The 25,326-nt window shown below is 38.9% G+C and overlaps 1 protein-coding gene across 1 annotated transcript in view; it reads left to right on the forward strand.

Annotated features, from left to right (window-relative positions):
* The window catches only part of GREB1 (growth regulating estrogen receptor binding 1), a 103,289-nt gene that overhangs the window by 70,019 nt on the left and 7,944 nt on the right, over positions 1 to 25,326 (forward strand). The window contains exons 17-29 of the mRNA XM_009937413.2: positions 171 to 307; positions 1,635 to 1,974; positions 3,561 to 3,676; positions 4,397 to 4,596; positions 6,376 to 6,465; positions 8,694 to 9,310; positions 16,342 to 16,444; positions 18,164 to 18,322; positions 19,947 to 20,089; positions 20,858 to 21,019; positions 21,762 to 21,966; positions 22,783 to 22,957; positions 23,932 to 24,150. Coding sequence (XP_009935715.2) covers positions 171 to 307; positions 1,635 to 1,974; positions 3,561 to 3,676; positions 4,397 to 4,596; positions 6,376 to 6,465; positions 8,694 to 9,310; positions 16,342 to 16,444; positions 18,164 to 18,322; positions 19,947 to 20,089; positions 20,858 to 21,019; positions 21,762 to 21,966; positions 22,783 to 22,957; positions 23,932 to 24,150 — 2,666 coding nt within the window. The remainder of the gene's footprint in view (positions 1 to 170; positions 308 to 1,634; positions 1,975 to 3,560; positions 3,677 to 4,396; positions 4,597 to 6,375; positions 6,466 to 8,693; positions 9,311 to 16,341; positions 16,445 to 18,163; positions 18,323 to 19,946; positions 20,090 to 20,857; positions 21,020 to 21,761; positions 21,967 to 22,782; positions 22,958 to 23,931; positions 24,151 to 25,326) is intronic.

Below are 25,326 nucleotides of genomic sequence, written 5' to 3' on the forward strand. Positions count from 1 at the left end.
CTCAAAAAAATTAATTCTGTTTCTTTCTCTTCTTGTTTTAATATGTCTGAGTAGGTGTATGCTTATTAGAGAATGTGATTGCAAATGTATCAGATACCTATGGTTAATCACTTGTAAATTAATAATTGATAGACTTTGCCTTTATATTTTTACTATTTCATTTGCTTTAGGGTGTAGATTTATACCATGAAAACAAGAAATACTTTGGACTGTCAGAGTTCATCGAGTCCACCCTCTCTGGACATAGTATTCCACTGCTGCGATACGACAGCTCTTTTGAAGCAATGGTCATGGCTTTGGGAAAAAGGTATGGTATCCTCCTTTGTTTAACACAGGAAATTTAGGAGGTGTGTTCTAGTGACTTGAGTTACTAGCTAAAAGCCTGGGTTTTCTTTTTTTTTTCTCGCTGTCCCACAAATCGGCTGTGTATTCCATCTTTTTTTGTGTATATTTCGCCTGTAGTCTAATCAGTCTAGGCTGCCTCTTACTATGAATGAGAACACTGTTTAGCCCAATTTAGGGTGTGTTCTTGCTGTGACTGCTATATTGTAATAATCTAACATTGCCTCATCATATAATTTCAAATGTGTTATTACTTTTGTCCAATGTTACCACTCACTAACCCTGGCTGATTTTGATGTATAGAATTTGTGTATACCGCACTTGGATCACAAAGGGAAGTAGACGTATCACTGTGGTTTGTACACTTAAATCAGCAATAAAAACTTCAGAGTATCATCAGAGCTTGAAAATACATCATCGATTTTCCTTTGTCCCTGTGGAGCAAGTCTAGCATCACTGCAAAAGAGCAGTTGCACATTTCTTGCATACCTGTGGCTGTGGATGAACTCTCTGGGATCTGTAAGAAGAATGAGGCAGGACAAATAAAATCTTGAGAATTCCTATTGCTAGCTGGCAGGCTGAGCACATCCACACTTAACTTCTCGGGCTTGCTACAGGATACTTTGAAGCTCTGATCACACATGAGAGTCCCTTCTCCAAGCAAGTCATAGTTCGTCTTTTTACTGTGCACCTGGGTTTCATTCCTGTGAAAATGAGATCACAGGAAGCTATTGCATACCCACATCTCTCCCCTCCATAGACAGGGGACTGAGACAGGGTGCACCTGGGCTTGGGATCTTGGAGTGCTTATTGGATGCTGCCTACTTATTCAGTCCTCTTGGAAACAAGAGTAAGTTGATTCAGGGGTTCAGTAAGAAAACAAGAGAAACCCCACACAGCTCCTCATCCTTTAAGAATAACACATAATGAGGAATACTATTCTCATTGATAAGAGAATGTAATTTTGATTGATGATATTACTGGTTGCCTTAGCATATATTCTGTGATAAATTTTGTAACAGCAGTAGAGTCTTGGTGTCTTGAAGGGATGTTATCTTACTGGACTACTTGCTTAGTAAATCTTTACTAAGAAATGGAGAGAAAACATCAGTTCTGATTGTGAAACGATGCCTTGCAAAGACTGTGCAACTGCAATTTGGTGAGATGCTGTTGTACAGTAGATATGAAGGGTTCTTCATAGAAGAAAATCCTGAGTTTACTATATTTTGAAAAAATTAGCTTTTTCACTTTAGCCTTTAATACTTCACTATTTAATTCACCATTTGTTTCAGGTTCCCCAGATTACACAGTGCAGTGATAAGGACTTTTGTCCTCATACAGCACTACTCTGCAGCTATGATGGCAGTGTGTGGTCTTTCTCAGATGAAGAATTATACTTCAGTTGAAACTCTGGAAATCACCCAAAACCTAATAAACTCTTCAAGACAATGTCCAAGTGGTCATGGCCTCATGGTAGTGTTGAGAATTCCATGTACTCCGCTGGCTGCAGTGGCATATGAACGTCTGTATAACGTAAGGGAAAGACTAGCCCTTGAAGATAACTTTGAAATAATCTTGGGAAATCCTAATTCTGGAATCACAATAGGGAAGCACTTTGTGGAGCAACTAAAGGTAACTTACAGAATAACATACAGTGGGAAGCTTCATTAGATGGGTAGGTGAGGAGACTTTACTGGTGAGAGTGGTGGTCATGAGCTGAAGTGTGGGTCTTGCTAGTAAAAATAAAAGCTATCATAAGGAGCAGGGCTTTTATCTTTTAGACGTCCTGTCTGTGACTCCTCTACTGCCCTATCTCTGGTTAATACTCAGTGGAATGTTAACTAATATGGCTAGAAGTTGACTTCCAGCAGCAACCCTTCCAAACAGTTGGACTGCTTTTTTCTATAGAGACCAGGAAATAAAAACAAACAAACAAACAAACAAACAAATAAATAAATAAAGCCAAATAAAATGTTCACAGTTTTAGCAGAATTTTCTCACAAAATGATTATAGTGCACAAAGATTTTAATCCGTGAGCAGTTGAGCGTTACATTATTTTTGTCACCAGCAGGTGGCATGAAGGCACCAAATCAGTGGTGCTAGTTACAGGGCCTAGAACACCAGGCTCTTGACAGCTCAGAGCTTCATGCTTTCTGGACTAGCTGTTTGGCTTATGGATTAATTTACATCTTTTATGTCCAGACTCTTGGGTCATCTGTTCAACAAAAGCTTCTGATGCTGTCCTGCTTTTCATAATGTTACCATCATCTGATCACCAAAGCAAAAATATATTTACTATATTTATTTATTTCTAGGGTGGTGTAATACATATACAAGACACTCTGTACTGTGTCTGATTCAATACATGTGAGATTAAGTCATCTGAGATCAGAGTCTAATGCTGATCTCATTCTGCTATAAATTAGGCATAACTTATTCTGAAAAGTCAGTATTAGTTCTGAATCACATCCTGGTTGTCTTCTCTGACATGCGTGATAGTGGTGCATGTATGAGTGTCAGAGGCTGAGGAGTTGTACTGTTGGTCCCACTGTGTACTCCTTATCTGTGGAACAGCCTTGCAACAAGAAGGGCAGACTGGTGTGAGTAAAGCATTATAACCTGATGCTAAATGGTCAAACAACAGATGTAATTATCAAACTTCTCATGAAGTTTTCAGGAAAACTGATATCTTTGCGGGAGAGCAGGAGACTTCAGAGGGTAGCAAGTGAGGACTGTGGCATGTGTGTTGGACACTTCCAGCTTTGCCTTGTTCCTCAAAGGTGACAAAGCCTCATTCCTAGCTCATTTTCTCACTTGGACTCAGACATCCATACATTATCTGCCACAAGAAGCAACCCTCTGTACTCTTCTCTCCCCCCAAAGCTCCTACTCAGCTTTTCCGTCCATTGTACCATAACCACGCTGCCCGTCTATGCCCTGGCCTCAGTGCTACGCTGAGGAGAAGTTGGGAGACTTTTCAGACTGGAACATATTGTCTCAATCTCCTCAGACGTACAGCATGCATATTGCTACCTGTAATGCTCTAGAAATTGTGCAATCTACCTACGTTGATATTGGCTCTGCTCTGTGGCTTCCCGTGGTGGAACAACCATCCACTGTACTAATTGATTCATATAATGGATGATAACAATATGTATTTCTGCATTTTTATTTGTGCCATATAGATATGTCCAACAGTGTTTCCTACCTAATACAGGTCTGGCAGAAAATTGAAGATGTAGATTGGAGGCCACAGACCTATTTGGAATTGGAAGGTTTGCCTTGTATATTGATATTTAGTGGTATGGATCCACAAGGGGAGTCTTTGCCACGGTAAGAAGATCCAGTATTTTCTCAGTGGCAGTTTTTCATCCATTGCCTACCAAATGGCTAAAGATTAACTGTATAATTACAACTGTATAATTACTTATGGGAGAAGAAAAGAGATTTTAGTGTCAAGATGTTTCTTTTCCATTTTTTGGCAGGTTTTATATCATGAATACAAAAACTGTATCAGTAATCATAACTTTGTAGCAAGATATAAGTAGCTCAGAAAATACTGTGAGAGTTGTCCCAATTTAGAGGAGAGAATAAGGGTATGTAAAAAAAAAAAGCATAGCTACTTTAGATACCTTAGGGTAGCTGAGACATCTGCATGATGCTGGCGTAGGTGCTGCAGGATGTGTGGAGAGATCAGTGCCTTCTGGAACGGCAGCTGGAAGCCAGGCAGGATGCCCTGGGGCACTAAAAGCTTTTGTATGTTCAACTGAATCCCATTCTGTGTGTTAGGCTTAGAACCCAAATGATTATTCTTTTCTTTTCTTTATGCTGATGCTATCGTTCAGTGCACTAGATTAAGTTGCATAATGGATTAAGAAAAAGAAAAGTGTATGCATCACAGTGTTCAACTTTTAAGAACAAAAGATATACTGTGTTCTGTGTCATCCAGTTTAAGCAGATGAATAAAAAATTCCCCTTTGGCTGTGTTTGTAAAAGAAAAAAGGAAGTAAACGACAGCAAATTTTCATTCTAGCCCCTCTTGTTTCTCTCCAGATCGCTGAGATACTGTGACCTACGTTTAATAAATTCCTCTTCCTTGGTAAGGACAACCTTGGAGCAAGAACTTGGTTTGGCAGCATACTTTGTGAGCTCAGAAATTCACACAGAGAAAGCAGTTGTGAATGATGTGTTAGAAAGTGACCCAGAGAAACTAAGCAGCACTGATAATGAAGATGAAGAACTAGCGACGGAAGGTATTATTAGTAGTGATAATAAAAGAAACTGTAAAATCATTGAATTGTATTAGAAAAAGCAGGATTGTGTAGATACCTACTTGGTCAGGGTTTCTGGAGTTAGCCCTACTGAGTGAGCTCTGCTCCTCAATTTTGCTCCATCTCGTTGAGCCTGTGTTCTCTCACCCTTCCTGCCTGGGGACTGCTGCTGCTGCAGCATTTTAATCTCTTGCAGTCCTGCTGCTGCATCTATTCTCTCTCTCGTTTTTTTGGCTCCCTTCTCTGCCCACTCTCCCTCCATCCTTTGCCCGTATGTTCTGGCAGCCGAAAAGCAGAGCTCCAGTGGGTGCATCTAGTGAGCGCTGTGCTGGGTGGCCCTGCCCACAGCAGGGCAGCATGTGCTTTGCCATCTGGCAAGAAGTGACCCGATCTCCTCCCTGACAGCAGGGGCAGCTCCACCTAAACTGTCCCTGGCTGATGCTACCAAACCTGTGCTTGCATACTGGCGAGGATGAAGAGTCCTCCCAAGGAAACTGTATATTGTGTAGCTGAGTAGTCTCAAGTTTGTAAGGTATCAAATAGCGTGGCTAGAAAATATATCTGAACATAGAAACTTCTGAGTGCACCTTGAAAATGTCCATGAATTCAAACTGACAGTGTAGATTTGGTGAGTTTATGGTTTCTTAAGAGAGTAATTAAGAACATATAGATGTGTAAACAAACAATAATTTACGCAGGAACTGTTGAGGGGTTTTTTGATGGGTGTTATCAGTTATCATTAAGTTCTTCAGATTTTTCTTTACAGTCTATTATGCCTTGTAACTGTGGAAAACAAGGCATTTTTATGCCCATAGGTTATTTAAATCTCAAACTGCTTGCCTTCATTTCCTTTTCTATACTATGAGAGGGAAGAGAGCTGGTTGCTGTTCACCTATGAAGTTCTTATTCATAATAAGGATAGCAGAACAAGCAGAATAAAAATATTTACTTTCATAAAATATGAACCTTTCATAGCGAATGAAATACCTGAGGTCATAACAGATTGTCTGCAATAGAGGCCTACTTTAGATGTGATGAATACTTCTGCCCATTTAGCTGAAGGACACTGAGATTGCATGTGATCTGAGCCAAATGGGCACCTGAGTTGTCAGGTGTTTAAGTTGTAAGGCTGCTTTCCTAGTCCAGGAAGTAAGGTATGCTTCTCCAGAGTCCAATTCAGAACACCTGAGATAAAATTACAGTCTGAGTTGGCAGTGTTTATGTTTCTGTTTATCATGGTAAAACTGTACAGAAACAAACTTTTGAAGTTAGAAGCCTAAGCTAGCTAGCTCAAGTGAATATCCTTGGCTGCCGCCCAAATAAGGGTTTTCATCACCAAAAGCTGAGATATAATCTGGCCGCAGAGCTGTAATGCGTGGGGTAGGAGGTAATTTCATAACCTACTGACAAAATAGAGCTTGTAGCTGGTTGGTTTCCCTGATACTCGATTAGTGAGGAAAGTAAGACATGGGTAGGAGGAGAAAACATGGTTTAGACATGCCTAGAAATTACCAGCTCCTGGCTGCAGCATTGATCTTGTGAAGCTATTGCAGCTCAGCGTAGTTAGGTTAGACCATAGGCTGGTCCAATGTTGCATGGCAGGAACAGATACTCTCCACACTGACAGTGTCAGAATGAGGACAGAACCCACGCAAACTATTGTGTGCTTTTCCCTACTTTGACAATGTGGCTGTGCCTTCTTACAGGCTTACTTAAATTACGTTTTGTTTTTGTGTTCCCCTACTACCGTTCATGAAACAGGTTCTACTTCAGAAAAAAGAAGTCCTATGAAAAGAGAAAGATCCTGTTCCCATGACTCTGCATCTTCGTCTGTCTCTTCAAAAGCTTCCAGTAAGCTCTTAAGATCAATCCTTATTAAGTTACATTTAGGACGAGAGACCTTTTTTTCATCTTATTAGAGAAATAATTAAAGGGATAAGTCACTAAGGTTTTGGTAAGGCCAGATGGCCTTGGGGGTCACTAAAGATGGCCAACGAGATTGCTGAAAATAACTTTAAAAAGAAGAAAAGAACCAGACCTGAGAAATACAAGAAATAAGATCTTTTCTTGCTTAAAAAATAATCATAGGATGCGGGGCTTAGCCAGGCACTTCTTGAATATATATGTTATATGAGGTATGAATCCTCAGTTAGTACTGTGATGGCTGAGGGTGTTCACTGAAGCTATGACAATTTATGAGAAAGAAAACATGCTTCACATGTTTTAAAAATCTTTTCAATATCTGTAGGAGAAAAAGCATGCTTGGTCTCACTGGAATTTTTACCTTTTCGTTTTTGCTCCGGAATGTTCACTCATTAATTTTGCACTGTTTGAAAGCTCTGTTGGAGGTGGATAATTTTGTAAACCTTTGGTTCCTTTTTAATCTGCAAACTGATGTAGAAAGCATGAGGCAGTGTTGAGAACTACTACAGCTCTTTTGTCTGATAAATTTCTTTGCATGCTTTTTATGCAGATTATATTAAATGGAGACCTGAATAAAATTAGGGAGTACAAATTGTACCACAACTTCCTAGAAGTCACAATCTCATGCAGCTTTTTAAAAACATATTGTCTTTTTCAGTAACAGTAACATTTTTTTGTTCTAATTGTAGTTTTCAACATGGTGACATGCATATTTGCCCACGATTTCTTTTCTACAGGCACAGTGGTGGCTGGAAAAGGAAAAAAAACTTGAAAACATTTGGATAAGCTTCATGAACACTTCAATTTTCAAAATACTTTTTTCTTCTTTAAAGTTGGGCTCTTCATAATTTCCACAGTGTCCATGTGGCTGCTTGTGGCTTTGTGGCCTCAATTTGCCTGTGGTTAAAGAAATCTTTTTTCCTTTCTTTTTTTTCTGTGCTCTTGGATACTGATATTTTGAGGGATATCACTGTGGTTTTACTTGAAACCATTCATACTGACGGTGATATTTTTGTATTTGTTGCTAATGTCCGTTACTGGCTACTTTAGATTAATATACAGCTAGAGTATATCTTACTATTTCTTGACACCAGGAGAAACTACAGACTTTCATTAGTTCAAAATGTGGGGTTTTTTTGAGAACCAAGACTGCTGTTTTCACCGTGAGAGGAAAACTGGTTTTATCTATGTTCAGCTTCAGACGGCTCTCCCTACTACCGTGCGGAGACTGATTCCTCAACCAATTCTCAGTCTCCTCTGAAGACCATGAAGTATTTACATTTCCTCTCTGGAATTCACTAAGCATTAAAGATGCTCAGAACCACTTAAAACTAGGCCTTAAACTTTCAAGAAATCTCAGTAGTTAGAATACAAGAGGTAAAAATATACCACTTTCAGAAAATCAGCTATTAGCTGTGGGGTATATCTACATGACATATTCTAGGCCAACTTCTGTGAGTTCAGTATGTGTGCTGAGCTGACCAAAAGCTGTCTGAGTGCATTAATGCATTATGTAGTGCCAGAGACTTGAGAGCCAGGTTTTATTAGATCAGATGAAGTGCTGCAGTGATGCAGACACACAAGTGTCGGATCAGATTGGACTCAGAGGACTATTTATGGATGTCAGTCTGCATGGACAGTTCAGTAGTCTGATAGGGTAACAGCATGTGAATACTTATTTTCTTACACTCTTTTAAAAGATGGTTTCAGTAATTTTGTATTTGTCTTGAGTGATGAAAGTATCTGATGAACACTGTAAGCAAGGAATGTATGAGGGAAATAGAGGACAGGACAGTCACTGACATGCTGGAGACATTCAAGGTCAGGTTGGACGGGGCTCTGAGCCACCTGGTCAAGTTGGAAATGTCCTTACTCATTGCAGGGGGGTTAAAGGTCCTTTCCAACCCAAACTATTCCGTGATTCTATTATATTTCTTATGCACTTCAGTATTTTAAAAGCCACTTTCTGTGTTGAGATGAATAATCCAAACTAGTCCCATTATGACTTCCTGTATGAGAAAGGTGAAAGCAACAACAGGAATGGGATTGCAATGTTTGATGGTTATGCTATCATCTAAATTATATATTTTTTGTTTAACTATGGTATTGACTAGCAGAGATAGTCACGCTCTGTTGCAATACAAATTTTCTTTTAGTCACAGCATTCTGCGGCGAGACATCTCCTCCTTTAACAGCAGCAGGGGATACAGCAAAATCCCCCCACCAAGGCCTTAGCAACAGCACAGAAGAAGCTACAAATAACTATGAAAGGCAGAAGCAGAAAATGGACAAGGGGGCACAAACAACCATCAGCAAACACTTGCCACCAGTAACTGAACAGCTGGATACAAAACAAAACATAAAAAGTGCCCAAATTTCCGTCACCTCGTCATCCTCCTCACCTTTCTCCTCCACTTCTGCCTCCTCTGCACCTACTCACAGCTCCTTCATCCTGCAGACCTCTCAATGCTCCATGACCAAAGCGTCAAAACAGCCTCCCATAGTTTTCCTGCCCAAACTGGTTTATGACATTATTACTTCTACGGACAGCAGTGGACTTCCCAAATCATCTTCCCTCTTGCCTTATCATTCTGTTATGTGGGCAAGTTCTTTTCGTCCTCTCATGAGTAAGATGATGACTTGCACGGAGCAGTCTCTATACTACCGCCAATGGACGGTTCCCAAGCCAATCCATATGGACTACAACAATAGAATTGAGGGCAGAATGGACACCTTTCACCCAAGGAGGCTGCTGCTGAGTGGGCCACCACAGGTGTGTAATAAGACAAGGTATTATCATAGATTTATTTTGATTAATTTTGTCATAATCTCAGAAAAAGTAGATTATTTAGTATTACTCATACTTGAAGTGTTTTTTTTTGGTGGAGAGTAAATTGCTTATGTTTTATTCCCTAATCCCTTCTAATAAAATAATATTCCTTTCTTTACTTTAGCCTGAATTCACAGAGAATGAAGCTGCAGCAATGTTAATTTTCTGTCAGTCTCTCTCCATTAAGATGTTTTAAAAGATAGTTTGTTCGAGAGATGGATTTCATGTATAATTTCAGCTTGTTAAAGTTGAATATGCATTTACATTTTAAATAAAGATCAAAGATCTTCACAAACCCACTTTCTTATGATCAATCTGAAGACAGCTGGGAGTTTGTAATTATTTCCTCTGTTTCCTCCACGCAGCAGACAGAAATAGAAGCTGTTTTAAATAATACATGCAAGAAGGCCAGTTCAACATTAGCAGAGCCTTATTTACAAGATGAGAAGCTGACCCAAGAGTTAAATTACTTTGAAAAGATATATGGAAATGGGTATAATCCTGAGAAGTTCCTTCTCTTCTAAATTCTCTAAGAATGTTTAGCACTTATCTCTGAGCAAGGTATCTCCTAGTTCAATGCACGTTACATGCTAAAAGTAATACTGTGCTTCTCATGTTCTGCTGAAGTATGAAGCAACGAGACAGGAAGAGACACCACTCCTACCGAGAGCATATATACATCCTGTGAACCTCAGGAGTCAAAAAGGGTAAATCCAAACCAAGACAAAAACCTATGTTTCCAGTTACTGTAACATCAACGGAAAGAATTAGTCTAAATATAGTTACTGATTTAACTTGCCACATGAGCCACTCTTCTATGCCCATCCATTGCAGTAGGAAACTACATATTGCTATTTGTTAAATGATTGTATTCCATTGTATACCCACATTTCTGATGCAGTAGAGTAGAAAGAGCATAAATGGGCTTTTCATATTGTGACTTCCCGCAAATGTTACTGTAATTCATAAAGGATTCCAGAAAATACTTTGGTGAGCAGTTTTTCACTGTCCATTCATTTGATCTAAATTGTCCATGTTAGTCAAAGCTTGAGGTATTATGTGATCAATAAACTGTATTTTATACTCAGCTGCAGCGTAAAACCAAATATATTCTGGAAGAGACATTCATTTCCATCTCAAAGAAAAACACAGGCCGTGAGAATTTTTGTTAGAATTCTATATGCATACACATCAAACCCTACAAAGATACTATTCCCAAAGCTACCCTAAATATCCAGATTAGCCGATAAGTAAATCTGTCTTCGGTATTCGTTTGGTTATGAGTCACAAATGTAAATCTGTGATTTTTCAGAAGAGTCTTTCAGAGGCTTCTGAGAGCATATCACACACCTGTAAGCAGGTTTTGATGCTTCCCACAGTTGGTACTTGCAATTTAACTACTTATAATTAAACAGACAGCTTATTTTTTCATTGGCTCCGTTCCAGGATATGGTGTTCAGCACTTTTCACTATTGAAGCTTTTTTTTTTTTATATATTGAGTAGGACTTCTGTTGACTCTCTCTACAGCAGTGAAATTCCAGCCTTGATACCACTTCTTTTACTTGAAATTCCATCTCTTCTTCAGCTGTTTCCACAATGCAGGTTATTTCCTAGTCTTGCATTGTGTCATACAGTTGAATCAGTTCCTAAAGGACGTTCTTCACATGTTTATTCACTTTATATTCCTCAGTTCTTTCTGAAGAATATACCTGTTTCACACAGAACAAATTCACACGCATCAAATTAGAGGTGTCAAGTCTTCTTCCTAAGTATCAAAACCTAGTGGTACTCATGTTCATTTCAGCATGAGGAAAACGACAGTTACTATTTTAACCTCCCAAAGTACTAAAAACTCCTGTAAACCAAACAAAGAGCTGTAAAAGTACATTGATATTTATTGATTTCACTGTTTCATTTAGGGAATAGTTACGATAAAATATACAAAAATTAGAATTACACTTCTGTTTTTGGGAAGAAATGATTTTGCTTCCTGAGATAGGTTTTACTCACATGTGTGTTTGAGAATATTAACATTTTACATGGACTTAACGCTTAATGTATGAAGAGCTATAGGCAGAAATAAAAAGAATTATTAGACAGCACCTATCTGAGTGTTAGTAACATCTCAGCCAAGGTATAAGACTGCCAAAGTACTATCTTTTTAAAAAACAGGAAGTAGTTGTTTTTTTTTATCAGGCAGCAATTACTTTACTCAAATTCGAATCAGGAGGCAGTTTGTTGGTTAAAATGAAAAACAATAAATCAATACAGGAAGAAAACTAGGCACATTAGTGAACCAAAATTATAATTCTCACAATCAGGGTAATTAGTAACAAAGTATAGTCACCCTTCTCTCACAGAGACATTTTACCCTCTGTACTGGTCAAAATGTATTGCTGGAAGACTTGATGCATTTTTACAAGGACAATTCTGTACTTGAGAAGGCAATGCATGCATTATTTTTACAAAAGGCTCTAGATCTATATATTTATCTGTAAGTTAGTTCACATCATCAAAGATAAGCCATTCGTTAGTGAGTATGAATAAATACACACCACCATAAACAACATGTATCATTGTCTGTGTCTAGAAATCTAGACTCTAGTGCACTCAAGAAAATTCTTACAAGGAAGCCTAAATTCACTAAAATATTTTTCTTGGAAACATTCACCTTAAAATTCCCCAAACTGCAAATCAACATTTTGTACCTTTGTTTTGTAACTGGATATTATAACTTAGAACTAGCATTTTCCTTCAGCATGGAAGCTGCTCGTGAGCACAGCTCAGTCCGGTGGCACCACATCCAAGGAATGAAACGAGTATGCCTTAAGACACTTTCTATGGAAGAAAACTGCTGCCCATATTATATGGTTTTTCTCTACTCCTATTAAAATCATTTTACAATAAGTTGAAATGCCGTTCAGCTTATGTAAGAAAATTATTAGGGAAATATTTGATATATCTGTTGTTAGCTGTGTTTTAGAAGAATGTAGCAAATGGAAACAAGGACAAGAGCCCCCACCATTTGACCAACTGTCTGTGGACTATCAGCATGTTTTCTAGAATCACCATTGGTTCACAGACCACAGATTGAAAACCACTGCTGTGGCATATAAAGAACTATCTCAATTGGAAATTAAAATAGAAAAGCCTTATGCAATTATTTCCCTTTTTGCCATATTTCTCCAAATGTGAAGACTGAAATCAGATTATACTGTATAGCAACATATGAGAATAATAAAGTATTTCTAGTGATCCTGGTGTCCAGTGTCTGGAACAAGTTAAAAAAGGGCAACTTATTGCTGTTAGACCTACTGTGACAGCACTTTTGGACGTCACTTCCATGAATAAGCGTGGAGGCAAGCATGTAAAGTCTCTGACTTAAATATCTCTCAGATTCTTAATCAGACTATTTTCAGCTTATCCTTGGTCTCTATGGCAAGTACAGTTCAATGGTCAAAATCTTTGGAGAGCTTTCGACTCCTCTTAGGTAGTGTATGCCTTTGACACAAAAACTAGAGCTTCATATCTCTTGAATTTTCTGCAGGAATATTTTGAATTCGTATTCCTTCCTCTTGCTCAGCTACAGCTACACTCTTTGTGAATGAAGAGCTGCAGGGTAAACCTATTCTGAGTTATTTATGGGCCAAATCATCCTTTGCACGAAGGATGAAAAAAGAAACTAAAATGCTGAATCTTTACAGGCCTCAGATTCCTTCATTATCATAAGTTTTCACATGATTTGAGATTTTTACTTCTTAGTCTTCTGGGATTTTCTTCTTCCAAGTCTGATTCATCAGACTTCTGTTTTCCCAATTCAAGTAGATATAGAATCAAATTGGAGTAATACTTCCATTATTCGGGGATGTTGGCCCCAAAGTGCCTTCTCTGTTACAGCACTGGGCAGTGCCCCATGTCTGAGAAACCTCTCTCTGGGAAGCAGAGCTGCCTGTGGTAGCAGCAGCTCTCATGTACGTTTTGTTTCAGGAATCACAAAATTCAGCCCAGTTCTAGGTTCCTTCATCCTTTTATTCCGTTTGCAGCTTTTGCGTGCAGAGCAAAGACAGGCTGTGGAGAAAACTACCTTGCTCAGGGGCCTTCCTTACCCACTGTTGTCATTGTTAATATTGTGTCCTGCTAAAGCCCATAGTCACTCGTTAGGATCCACACTGCGTTGTACTAGGCTGCTCTAGAGACATGCAAAGCTACAGCCCAATCCTGTATGCAGTTTATAATTTCTTTGCAGATCCATTTTGTTGCAGCTGGGAGATGGAGGATGGGCTTTATGGTTCCAAGCCTTACATATTCTGCTCACAGAATCTCTTTGCAGCTACCCACAATGCCCAAAACTATCAAAAAGAGGGGTGGTGACAGATGGGGCAAGGACTCTTTGGAGAGAGGTGGAAGCTCTGTTTATTGACAGCTATTCAGTATTTTCAAACAAGCAAAGACATTGTGCAGTTCCATTTTGCCTAGAGATGGTACACATAGAAAATGATAAAATTAATTTTAAAGGTGCATTTACCTATCTGGCTATGCTACAAATTCAGTTGTTCAAGGTTCTTCCCTTCTGGGGTAAACATTGATCATACATGAAAAGTCATTCTTTTTTCTTTTTTTTTCTTAAATATTCTCAAAACAACCTGAAAAAGATGTTCTCCTTTTCACCAATTAGTTTCTTCGGCCGCAAATGCAGGCAAGTGTGCGAGTGAATGGAGTCCAAACATGAACGTTGCTATGAGCTTAGCCTGATCTCTCTCCTGGCAGAGAAACACTCTGAAAACTTGGAGAGATTCTTGCAAGTTCCCACCAGCATTTTACATACAGTGTTGCTAGTATCTAGCAGTTCATAAAGCTCACAGGACTATACTGGACATTTTTTATGTGACAGATAATGAGGTTGGGTAAGATATGATTCATGGAATATCACAAGTACATATGTTTTAGTTTAGTAGTTAGGGACTAACAGTTGTAGTCCTGTGTTTGTAACATTTTTGACTCATAACCCCTACAGCTTTGTGTATACTTGAGTCAATTGACAGCTGACACCTTTCATCTAATTACCACAGTATAGTACCCTAGTCACTCCCAGATACATCGTGGAGAACCATTGGTGAAGACTGGTCCCCTAGGGGAAGCGAAATATATTATTTTGATATAATAAGTTTTAAATGGTCACCAAAAATAAATTTCAGCCTGTGGTTCTGTTGACAGTTACAGGTATATACTTAAAAAAGATTAGGAATTAGTTTTTCACATAGATACCTGATATCAAGAGAACAGAGTGTGTACTTTTAACAAATGATCTCTCATTTGTTTGAAATCAGGGAACAGTTAATCTGTCAGGCCACCCTGTGTTTAATGAAATAATGATCAGAAGCACCTTAAATAATGTGTTTATAAGGGCGTATAAAAGTAATCTCAGACGAGAGGAAACACTGAAAGTATTTTCTTCTAGAACAAAGTATCATCGGGCTTGCCTCAGACATGGGAAGATAAGATGTTTTTGTGTAGCTCACCCATCAGTAGCCATTGTAGCCAACTTAGAACATTTTTGAAGGGCCAGTAGAAAGATTCTCATTAGTCTCGATGGAATTTACATAAAAATCCAGACTGGGAGTTAGAAGCATCTGGTCCACAGACTGACTATGGTCCATGTTACCATTTCCTCTATTCAAAGTCACTTTTTTCCTGTGTTAGTCCTGGATAACAGACACTTGTGTGCTAAAACATAGTCTAACGTGTACCTGAAAGACTTATGTGACCCTCAGCAGGGATAACGGTACCCTTTTCCACCCTTGGCAAGCAACTCTTTAAAATGCAGTCTGATTTATTAAGAACAGCAGATACTTTGACCAAAACAAATGTTTACCCACTCTTGCTTCAGCTTCAAAGCCTCCCTTTCTCAAATGTTGAGAGAAAATGAAAATTTCATTTGACTTCACTTTCATTTATGGAAAATAGTAAATTCAATGCTATATTTAGTAATTCAACACCCTATGCTTCTGACATGTCCTAGCAGTAACGGCAGTGAAGCTGGCTTTTCAGCTCAGTAGTGAAGTAAACTTAGTCCGAAATCTGATACCGCTTTGTGAAACCAGACAGCTGCAGCAGAACATGTCATAACTGATCTACATGTTCAGGTCCCCCATACAGGTGTGTCATCAGTCTTAAGGTGCCAGCTGGGCATCAGTGCTGTTCTGAGGCTGAACTATACACACGCACAGGAAATCACAGCATGTTCATTCTCCTCTGAGAGTGGCATGAGCTTGCTGCTCTCTTTTTTCTCCTTGAAACCCATTATGTACTGCTTGCTGTTCAAGTGCAATGGTTTGTAAAGCTGTCTGCCTACATCTGGCATTATTTACTTAATGTTATCATCAGCAAGCTTTATATGGAAGACACAGAACAATCCACTGAGTAAATCATTGGCTGTGGCTTGTACCTTTCAGCTGAAAAACTATAAAAGGGCAGCAATAATATTTGGTGTAATGAAGAGAAAATTCATATAGTCTGTTGGCGGGGTAAAAAAGAAAGGAGAAAGTTATAAACTGTGCTTCAACAGCAGTCAGTGTACTGGTAAATTATGCAAATATGAAAGGGTTGAGGTAATTATTTAGATATCTTGGGGTAAGAGGAGATTTTTTGGAACATCTTATGAGCTTCTATGTATTTTTAAAAGTTCATTGCCAATGTAGAAACTAAATCAGGAGAGAAAATTCTTGTCTGTGGGCCTGTAATTAGACCTGTGATATAAAATGCATTTTCCAAACGAGGTTACTACATAGAGACAACAAAACTGTTGACCATTTAAGCAGGTTCTTTAGACCAAGAAATATACAAATACAGGGATATGGAAGTGCTGAATATTAATATTTAGTTTCACTGCAGCTGCAATTTCTAGATATGTGGAAAAGTAACATGTTGAAAAATGAAAGTTTACTTATGTATTTTCTAATTTATATATTTACAGATAGGGAAAACAGGTGCCTATCTGCAGTTCCTCAGTATTTTGTCCCGAATGCTGATTAGACTGACAGAAGTGGATGTTTATGATGAGAAAGAAATCAACATTAGTAAGTTCTTGGTTTAAAAATACTTGCTTCTGGAGACTATAAACAATTGTTATGTTAAATTGAAAAGTAGATGACTGTTTATGCTGTTCACCTTTGCAATTAATTTACATTATTGAAATATTTTAAGAAATTTTTTGTGTGATCTTCAACTCATACTTAAGGATATTTTATTAGTTTACTCATCATTTAGAAACTAGTCTTCCTCTCAGTAAGAAAACCACATACATCTGTTTTTCCTTGGATGCAATTAACAGCAGTTATGTATACTGAATTATATCCAGCCATCAGTTCTGAGTTTAGAATTGGAATGAACTTTTGTGATAAAATATGTAAAAAGAATCAGTGAAATTCTGGCAGATTTATACCATCAGGAGCAATGTCATATTTTCTACGTACGTAAGACTACATGAGGGAAGAAAACAGTTCCTGCTCTCTAATAGCTAATTTTATTCCAGACTCCTTTTATTTACAGTGCATTACTCCCCTGTGTTTCCAGATGTATTTCTGATGCTCAGCCTCGGTAATTAAGAGCTGGGTTACATAGAAATATGTGGGTGATATTTTATGGGCTATGTCTTAATTCTGCACGAAGAGCACAAGCAGGGTCAGCCGTGGCGAGTCTCGGGCTGCCTCCATCAGATGGCGGCTGGAAGCTGTTCAGCCATTTCACTGTGGGGCCATGCCTCAGCTCCTGTCTCTGAGGGCTTTTGGGGGAGTACCCAGGAGTCTTCCTCCATGCTGAGCTGTGCTTGAGGAAGAGGCAGATATCCCCAAGGTTTATGGCTAAACCTGCGGAAAAGGTGACCAGTCTGCTAGGGAGAGGCTTGTGTATGTGAACCTTTGTATTTTAGGCAGGATTTTACAGGTGACTCAGTCAGGGCATGAAGATAACTGAAAATAATTAGTCTGACTAATTCCACCAGAGTTTCATATTTACTTTAGGTACCAAAAGACAGGGTGTCACATGTTGTAAATAATCACTTTGTCTATACTCATAGACACGGAGTTATGTCTCTTTACAGCAGCTTACAGCTGACCTCCAAATTGAACTCCTCACTATTGTCCATTTTACGCCTGTCAGATCTTTCATCCTCTTGACAAAGGCAGGAAAGTATTTTGTAAGGACTTGTGTACATTTAGGTTTGTATGTCAGCTAACCTGATTCAGAAAAAGGCATGATTTCATTGTGCATCATGCCAACACCACTTACTATTTTTTTCTTACCCTAGGGTGAATTATCTTTTATTACTCCGGTCTTATCACTAGAAGGGACATTTGACTTTAACTCTGCACTGTACTTCATACTGCAATTTCTGAAGCTCTAAGAGGGCTTCTTTTCCTCAGTGAGGATAACGTGTCTTTCCTCAACTGAGTTCACAAATGTGGTGGTCAGTGGAAAGACTTCAAATGCCTTGATGCAGGTAGATCTGTCTTACCAGACCCTTGACAGCATTGTTTTCATCATCATCCCACCAACTGCTCCAGTAAGATTACAGAGGTCTGAAATTGATAACAAAGGTTTAAAAGCGAGAATTGCATTGATGTATGAGGTACATTTGTTCAAATGTGCACCTCTTGATGCATAATAGTATTGCTTCCTCAGAACAATGGAAGAAAAAATGATGCAGGAATAACAGAGATAGCAAAATCATTTATAGCAATATAAAGCACTTAAAAAATTGCAATTACATTAATTCTTATTTTTCAATAATATCATAGATATTAAAGAAGAATCTGATCAATACTACCATCAGCCTGGAGATATGTGGCCAGATTTGGAGACATTTAAGAAGGTGCCTTTTGACTACACTATCCATGACCCGAAATACGAAGATGCAAGTCTGATTTGTTCAAAGCTTCAGAATACGAACAGTGAAGGTTAGAATTAGAAAAAGCTAGATAGGTGCACATGTATGTCTTTATTTGTTCACAATGTGAGAAACCTGTTGAACATTTAAATAGAGTGAAATTATCAGAATTGCACTTGACTAAGTAATAGTGAAAAAAGATCTGAAGTTTGCTAGATGAAGCACCAGAATATGAGACTTTAAATGTTTTATGGAATATTATACAGGCAGTTTTTCATTAAAAAAGCAGTACTGGCAGTACTCATAGACTGATAGTGAGGCAAATGCTGTTTAAGATTGCCATTAACAATCTGTTCAAAGCACAGAATGCAATGTCATGATTTATACCAAATTGGGGGAGCAGTCAATGTGCAAGAAGTTCTGCTATTCAGAAAGACCTTGACAGGCTGGAGAAATAGGTTGACAGGAACCTCATATAGTTCAACAAAGGTAAATGCAAGATCTGGCACTTGGGATGGAATAACCCTTTGCAGCTGTACAAGCTTAGGAGCAGCTGTACAGACAGCAACTTTGAGGAAGGCGGCCTGATGATCCTGGTAGAAAACAATTTGAATGTGGGTTGCCAGTTCTCCAATGGATTAAAGGCTAACTGGACAGACTTACTGAAAACCTAGCAAGCAGGTCAAGGGAAGTGATTATTCTTCTATGCATGGCACCTGTAAGACCACATTTTAAGTATTCTGTCAAGTTTTTTGCTTCCCAGTGCGAGAAAGACATTGACATACAGAAGTGAGTCTGGTGGGTAGCCACCAAGATGCATAGAGGCCTGAAGCATGTGACATACATGGAGAATTGAAGTAATTTGTTCAGTTTAGAGAAGTCCGTCAGGGACATCTAATTGGTGTCTTCAGCTTCCTAACTTATAGATACAAACTATTATAGATACACAGCATAAGGGCAAGAGACAACAGACACAAATTGCAACATGGGAAAATACAATTAGACCGCATGAAAAATATTTCCAGAACAAAGTGGTCAAACCATGGTGCAGGTCACCCAGAGAGACTGTGGAAACTCCACTCATAGTGATTTTCAAAACCTGACAGGACAAGGAACAAGCATGAACAACCTGATCTGATGCTGAAAATCTGAGTGAAAGTTTTGGCCAGATGACATACCAGAAGTTCTTTTCAGCAGAAGTAACATCTCATCTTCCATCAGTCTCCCACAAAGGAGACCTTTTTTTGAAATGTGGATATTCACTAAAGAGCAGCATCACTAAATTTGCCAAGTTCATTTCACGTAATCTACTGTGATGTCCATCACAGGATGGCAAATGTCTGTCGTAAGACTCTTTCTTGCTATTTATTACTTTTGCGAGCATTCAATCAATAATAACAACAGCAACAATACTAATTTTAAGAAACTGGCTTTGCTTGCACCTCAGCCTTATGTGAAATCTGTACAGAATTGTTATAATCATGATTTTGTGAATTTGCAGATACTTCTTTGTAGTCCCTTTTACTGTATGTAATAATTTATACAACATACTGTGCTCAGAATCAATTAATAGTTTATTTTGGATGCATTTAATCCTGGCGTTGTTTCTAGAAGTTAATTACAGTGACATAGTTTGTCACAAGGGACTGCATTCTGGCCTGGAATATATGTCACATTTAAGTTTTTTCTAATAGACAGATCAATGAGCAGGAGACAGGAGGATATGTATACACGGCGTCAAACGACTAGGATGAGATTGTCGAAGTATGCAGCATATAACACCTACCATCACTGTGAACAGTGTCATCAGTATATGGGATTCAATCCCAGGTACCAGGTAAAGATTTCCAGACATTACTCTGCAGAGCAGAAATTGAAGCAGACGCAACCCAAATACAGTTTTGTGTACGTTCACTGTATTTGAACTGGCTTAGAAGTTGTATGCATGTGTTAAAAATATCTGAATTACAGATTTTGTTATTTCTTGAGGTTTGCCTGCCTTGACCAGACTGCAGGTTTGGGAACGTCAGAGGACTGATCCTTGCCTCATTTACACTAGTTTATTCAGTGCTGTAATCTGCATTCCTCATGTGTACTACCAGTTAAAACTACCTTCCCAGTAAACTTTTCCCACTGGGACTTGCTTGCATTTTCACCTGAGTAACAGCAAAAGATACTGCTTCTGATGCAGAAGCAGTCCGGCATAGAATGGTCTATATGTGACATACAGACCATTATTACTCAGAGTAACCCCCCACTTTCCCGCCTCTTAGAATGTGAGGAAGAAGGTATTAGCAGTGCAAATACCATTTTTAATGTGTATTTCTGAAAGCCAAGAGTGGCTTTTAAGTATTGGTACCATCTGCAAGATGAAGCTGAAACAATGGTTTCAAAATAGCGAACAGTTTAATTTAGATTTTCTTTTGTGTATGCTCTAGCCTGGGAGGCAATGGCTAACATCTAGTGCATCATGAGGCAAAACCTAATGCAATACAGTAAGTGATTGTAGTCTGTTGGGTAATGTAGTAAAATGAGTATGCACTACACTGAGACCTCGTAGTTTGACTTTAATCACTGGAATTATGCTATTTTTTCCCATCCTCAGCTTTATGAGTCCACTCTGCATGCATTTGCCTTTTCCTATTCTATGCTGGGAGAAGAGATCCAGCTGCATTTTATCATTCCAAAGTCAAAGGAGCATCATTTTGTCTTCAGCCAACCAGGAAGACAATTGGAAAGCATGAGGCTACCACTAGTTACAGATAAGGTAGATGGATAATTTTATTTATGGCCGTATATGGGAGAGAAACACCACCAATTTTAAAATCTGTTAAATTATGGTTCTTTACACTTCTGCTCTTGCTCTCAAGAGATAATGAAGATGTCCTGATACTAAGCTTGTGTTTTCTCCCAGAAAGGGACACATGAAGCAAAACTGCCAAGCCACCAATAAGGTGTATCTTTTGCTCATTATCAAGGTTAATCCTTTCGTATAAACACTCTTATCTGGGTCCTTAATGACCTTGGAACTAGGCTAAAATCAGTTGCCCAGACTGGAACAGTCCTGGGTGTCTGTAAAAACAGGGCTCTCAGATGCTGTACTATCAAACTTGGGAGCGTCTAGTGAGTTTCAGTGCATTCAAGATTGGGTGATAATCAGCCAGAAGGGTTGTACTGCAGTTTTGGAGTAAGGTGTTTCTTACCATCCTATGTCATAAGGACCTAAATTCTTTTCCAGATCTAGTCTCAAAGGTTCTTGTGCACTTGGCGGGTCAAGGTCAGCAGTCCTATCCAGTCCACCACACTCTCAACAGTCGAATAGGCTAAGTGATAGAGTTTTCTTTTTCTCAACTTTTATAAAAGTTGCTTATTTTCCTATTAAGATGGTTTAAAATGTGGCAGTTTATCCAGTGTCAGTGAATCTGATTTATTCTCCTAAAAGATCTGGTTCTCTTTGTTTAAACATCTTCCAGCTTAATACAGAAACTCACACTTCTGTTTATTTACAGAGTGAAGATTACATAAAAAGCCCCACTTTTACTCCCACCACTGGTCGTCATGAACATGGACTTTTCAATTTATATCATGCAATGGATGGAGCCAGTCATTTGCATGTTTTAGTTGTCAAGGAATATGAAATGGCCATATATAAGAAGTATTGGCCTAACCACATCATGCTTGTTCTTCCGAGCATTTTCAACAGTGCAGGAGTAGGTAAGTATAACAACAAATTCTAAGAAGTGCAGACACAGGACTGGGGCCCTTGAGGTGTTGTTACTCAACAGTGAAGTGCAGACACACACCTTGTAGCTAGCATATCTGATCTGGTGATCTGGATTCTCTTCGAAGACGACATGTCACAGTGGAAACCACAATTCACTTAATCCAGGTCACCTAAAGCAAACTAGATGCATTACACCCTAGAAAGACTCTCCTTTGCTGATTTTAAAGGGAGCTAAGGGTGTTAACTCAGATGGAGTTACCTACTGTGTTTCCTCGTGGAAATAATTTATGTACTATTTGCATAGGCAGTAATGCACTGATTAGGTACATTTCTTAGGTACGTTCTGCTAACATACTATCTGTGAAATATGCAGCACCTTCCTTTTACTGCTGGAACAACTTATAGACAGCAGTAGTGGCAAACATTCAAAAAGCAGGTCGTCATGGGAAATTGTTCCCATGTTATTCAGCTGGTCTATCAATATTTCTAGATGTTTTCACTAAGACATGCTAGTGGATCCAAATATCTGTGAGGTTAAAAGAATCAGTCACTAAACACATAGGACACTAGCAAGTCTTTACCGCAGAAGTCAGGCTGCATTTTGTGTACTTCCCCCTGGGGTCCTGTAAGTCACTTGCTTGGCAAGTGGCAAAGCAAGTTGGCTCTGGGGAGTGTCAGGGTGTTAAAATCTTCAGGGGGATACATACCCTGGTCTGCCGAAATATTCACTTCAAAAGGCTTTCAAGTTAAAAGCAAACAATTCCTGCCCCTACGTTTAATCTGACAGTTTATGTCCTTGGTTTCAGGTGCTGCACACTTCCTGATAAAAGAGTTGTCTTACCATAACTTGGAGCTTGAACGAAATCGGCAGGAGGAGCTGGGGATAAAACCCCAGGATATTTGGCCTTTCATTGTCATTTCAGATGACTCCTGTGTTATGTGGAATGCAATAGAAGTTGATTGTTCTGGAGACAAGAAAAGGTGAATAGAGCAATATATGCTTTTTCAGCTGATCTCTGTTACAAAAACCTTTCACTGCATATCAGTTTTGAAATTATGTTTGAGATACTACAACTTTTACCCTATACAAGCAGAGAAGAATATTTGCCTAACGAGACAGGTATTTTCCCTAGATATCTGCCTTTGCATGGCACGTAGTTTAGTGCCTGTTTTTCACTCCTGTCCCCTGAGGATTTAAGTGTCCTGCAGCCTTTGCTGTATAGCTTGACTCCCGTTCAAACTAGTGTTACTTGGACTGCAGATTTCAGACTCTGTAAACAATCCCTGATTCACTGGCAAGCATGGGCATTCACATGTACAATTTAAACAGGATTTTTCTAAGGAAGCTAAAAGACTTTTCTTTGCAAATTGTGCAGCTGATTTCCTCTGGCTTTTTTGTCAGTCCCAGTCTGTATAGCTCCTTTATTAGGTCCCCAAATCCCCAAACAAGTATTTTTGTTTTCATCACTTTAGAACATTGTTTGTACTAGATATTTTTATCTATTCCCAGAAAGGTGCTATGCAGGATTTACAGTAAACCTTCAAAGAGAACTAAACTCAGTGAAACCTGAGATTTATGGACTCTAGGGGTGGGCTGGGAGGGTCTTATACTTTGTACTTCAGTTATGGCACAAAGTCAGCAACCCTCCCAGAGTCATTTGGAACTTTATCCATGTAACTTTAAAAGTTTACATATCTGATTGAATATTTTGAAAGATCCAGACTAAGTTTCAGAGCTGTCATACCAGTCCCCACTGCAGAAGCACTAATTAGTTTTAAGTTCTGATTAGAGTGAGAGACAAGAAGTTGCAGTAAAGTAAGACAACACTCAAGCTATCTACCTGATACCCATAACTGCTCTTAATTATTAAGAATTGCTCTTCAGCTGCACGAGATTCTGCATATTCTCTATGCACATATACTGTAAAATTAACACATTTTTGTAATTATTGTAGTGACTATACGTGGACTGAAAGCAATGTTTCCTTGAAGCAAATTCTGCAACATATTGAAGCAACTCCCAATGTCACTCACTATGCCTTAATTGGGATGAGGAAATGGTCCAGGAAGACAAACAGTGCTGAGATCAAGGAACCGTTCTCCTGCTGCCATGTGCATGATTTCATTATGCTGAACGTCGATCTGACACAGAATGTACAGTACAATCAGAACAGGTAAGTGAATCGGTAGCACCTTTCAACAGAGATGATGAACCACATAAAGGAAGTTTTACCAAAGCTCTTGTTGTTTTTTGGTAGAGGTTGTTGGATGCAGACAGATTTTGTTTCCTTACTGATGGTTCAAATCCCTGCCTAAATTGCCAGTTGGAAAAGGACATTGATTTCCATATTCCAAATAAATCAGTCGTACTTGAATTACAGGATAGACACACTATGCACACACAGTGTGCCTGGCAGTATTGGTCCCCCAGCTGTCTAGTCCAAGTGGCTTTTTTAGTGAGCACTGTGCTTCCCCTCCTGCTCTCTTACCTGCTCTCCCTTCCAAAGGACACAGGGGTGTATGGGTGAATGGTGCATAACCAAATCTTGTTCTGACATGGAATTGAAATATAGCTGGACTTTTTACCCTGAGAAGCACAACATGGGAGTGCACTGCTTTTGTGCTCATCAGAACAATAAGAAGAAAGGAATAAATAAGCCTTGTTAACACTGGTGGTTGTTTCTCACATTCAGCTGTCTCAAAAATCCCACTTTTTCATTTATTGTGCCACATAGGATATATCAGATTATAATATTGCTGTATAGAGTACCACCACAGTTACCAGAACTGTGTTCTCTAGGTACGTCATCTCATAGAATTTCACTGATCTATGTCAAGTAAACTGTGGTTTTAGCCCCATTTCTGAGGGGCAAGCATTTATTACAACAGAATGAAGTAGATATCACTAGAGGTGTGTTTCACTCATCTAAAGTCAGTCTTTAGGCAGTTCAGAATACGCAAGATGTCCCTATGGTGCTGACAGGTATGACATGAAATCTACATGTGCTTTTCTGTAAGCTAGGTGGGATACCCCAGGTACTCTAAAATGGCTCTACACGCCTAGACTTAGATGACTGAACATCAGTCACTATTCTTCAGAACTCTCCTATCTCAGGAAGATGTGTTTTGAAGTCCAACTTTACCTGTAACTGCAGGGAAGCTCTTCTGCTTTCATTCTGTGGATAAATAGGTGATCTAAATTTCTGTCATCTCCAGCCTGACACTTTAAAAGAGCATTTTAAACTTGCTCCTGTGCATGTCCTAGTACAGAACTGTGCTCCCAGGCTGGCTAACTCTATTACCTTATGAAGCATTATGAAAGGCTAATGAAGAGAAAGACTATAAATCAA

Source organism: Opisthocomus hoazin, chromosome 2, assembly GCF_030867145.1.
Source record: "Opisthocomus hoazin isolate bOpiHoa1 chromosome 2, bOpiHoa1.hap1, whole genome shotgun sequence".
NCBI classification, from domain to species: domain Eukaryota; kingdom Metazoa; phylum Chordata; class Aves; order Opisthocomiformes; family Opisthocomidae; genus Opisthocomus; species Opisthocomus hoazin.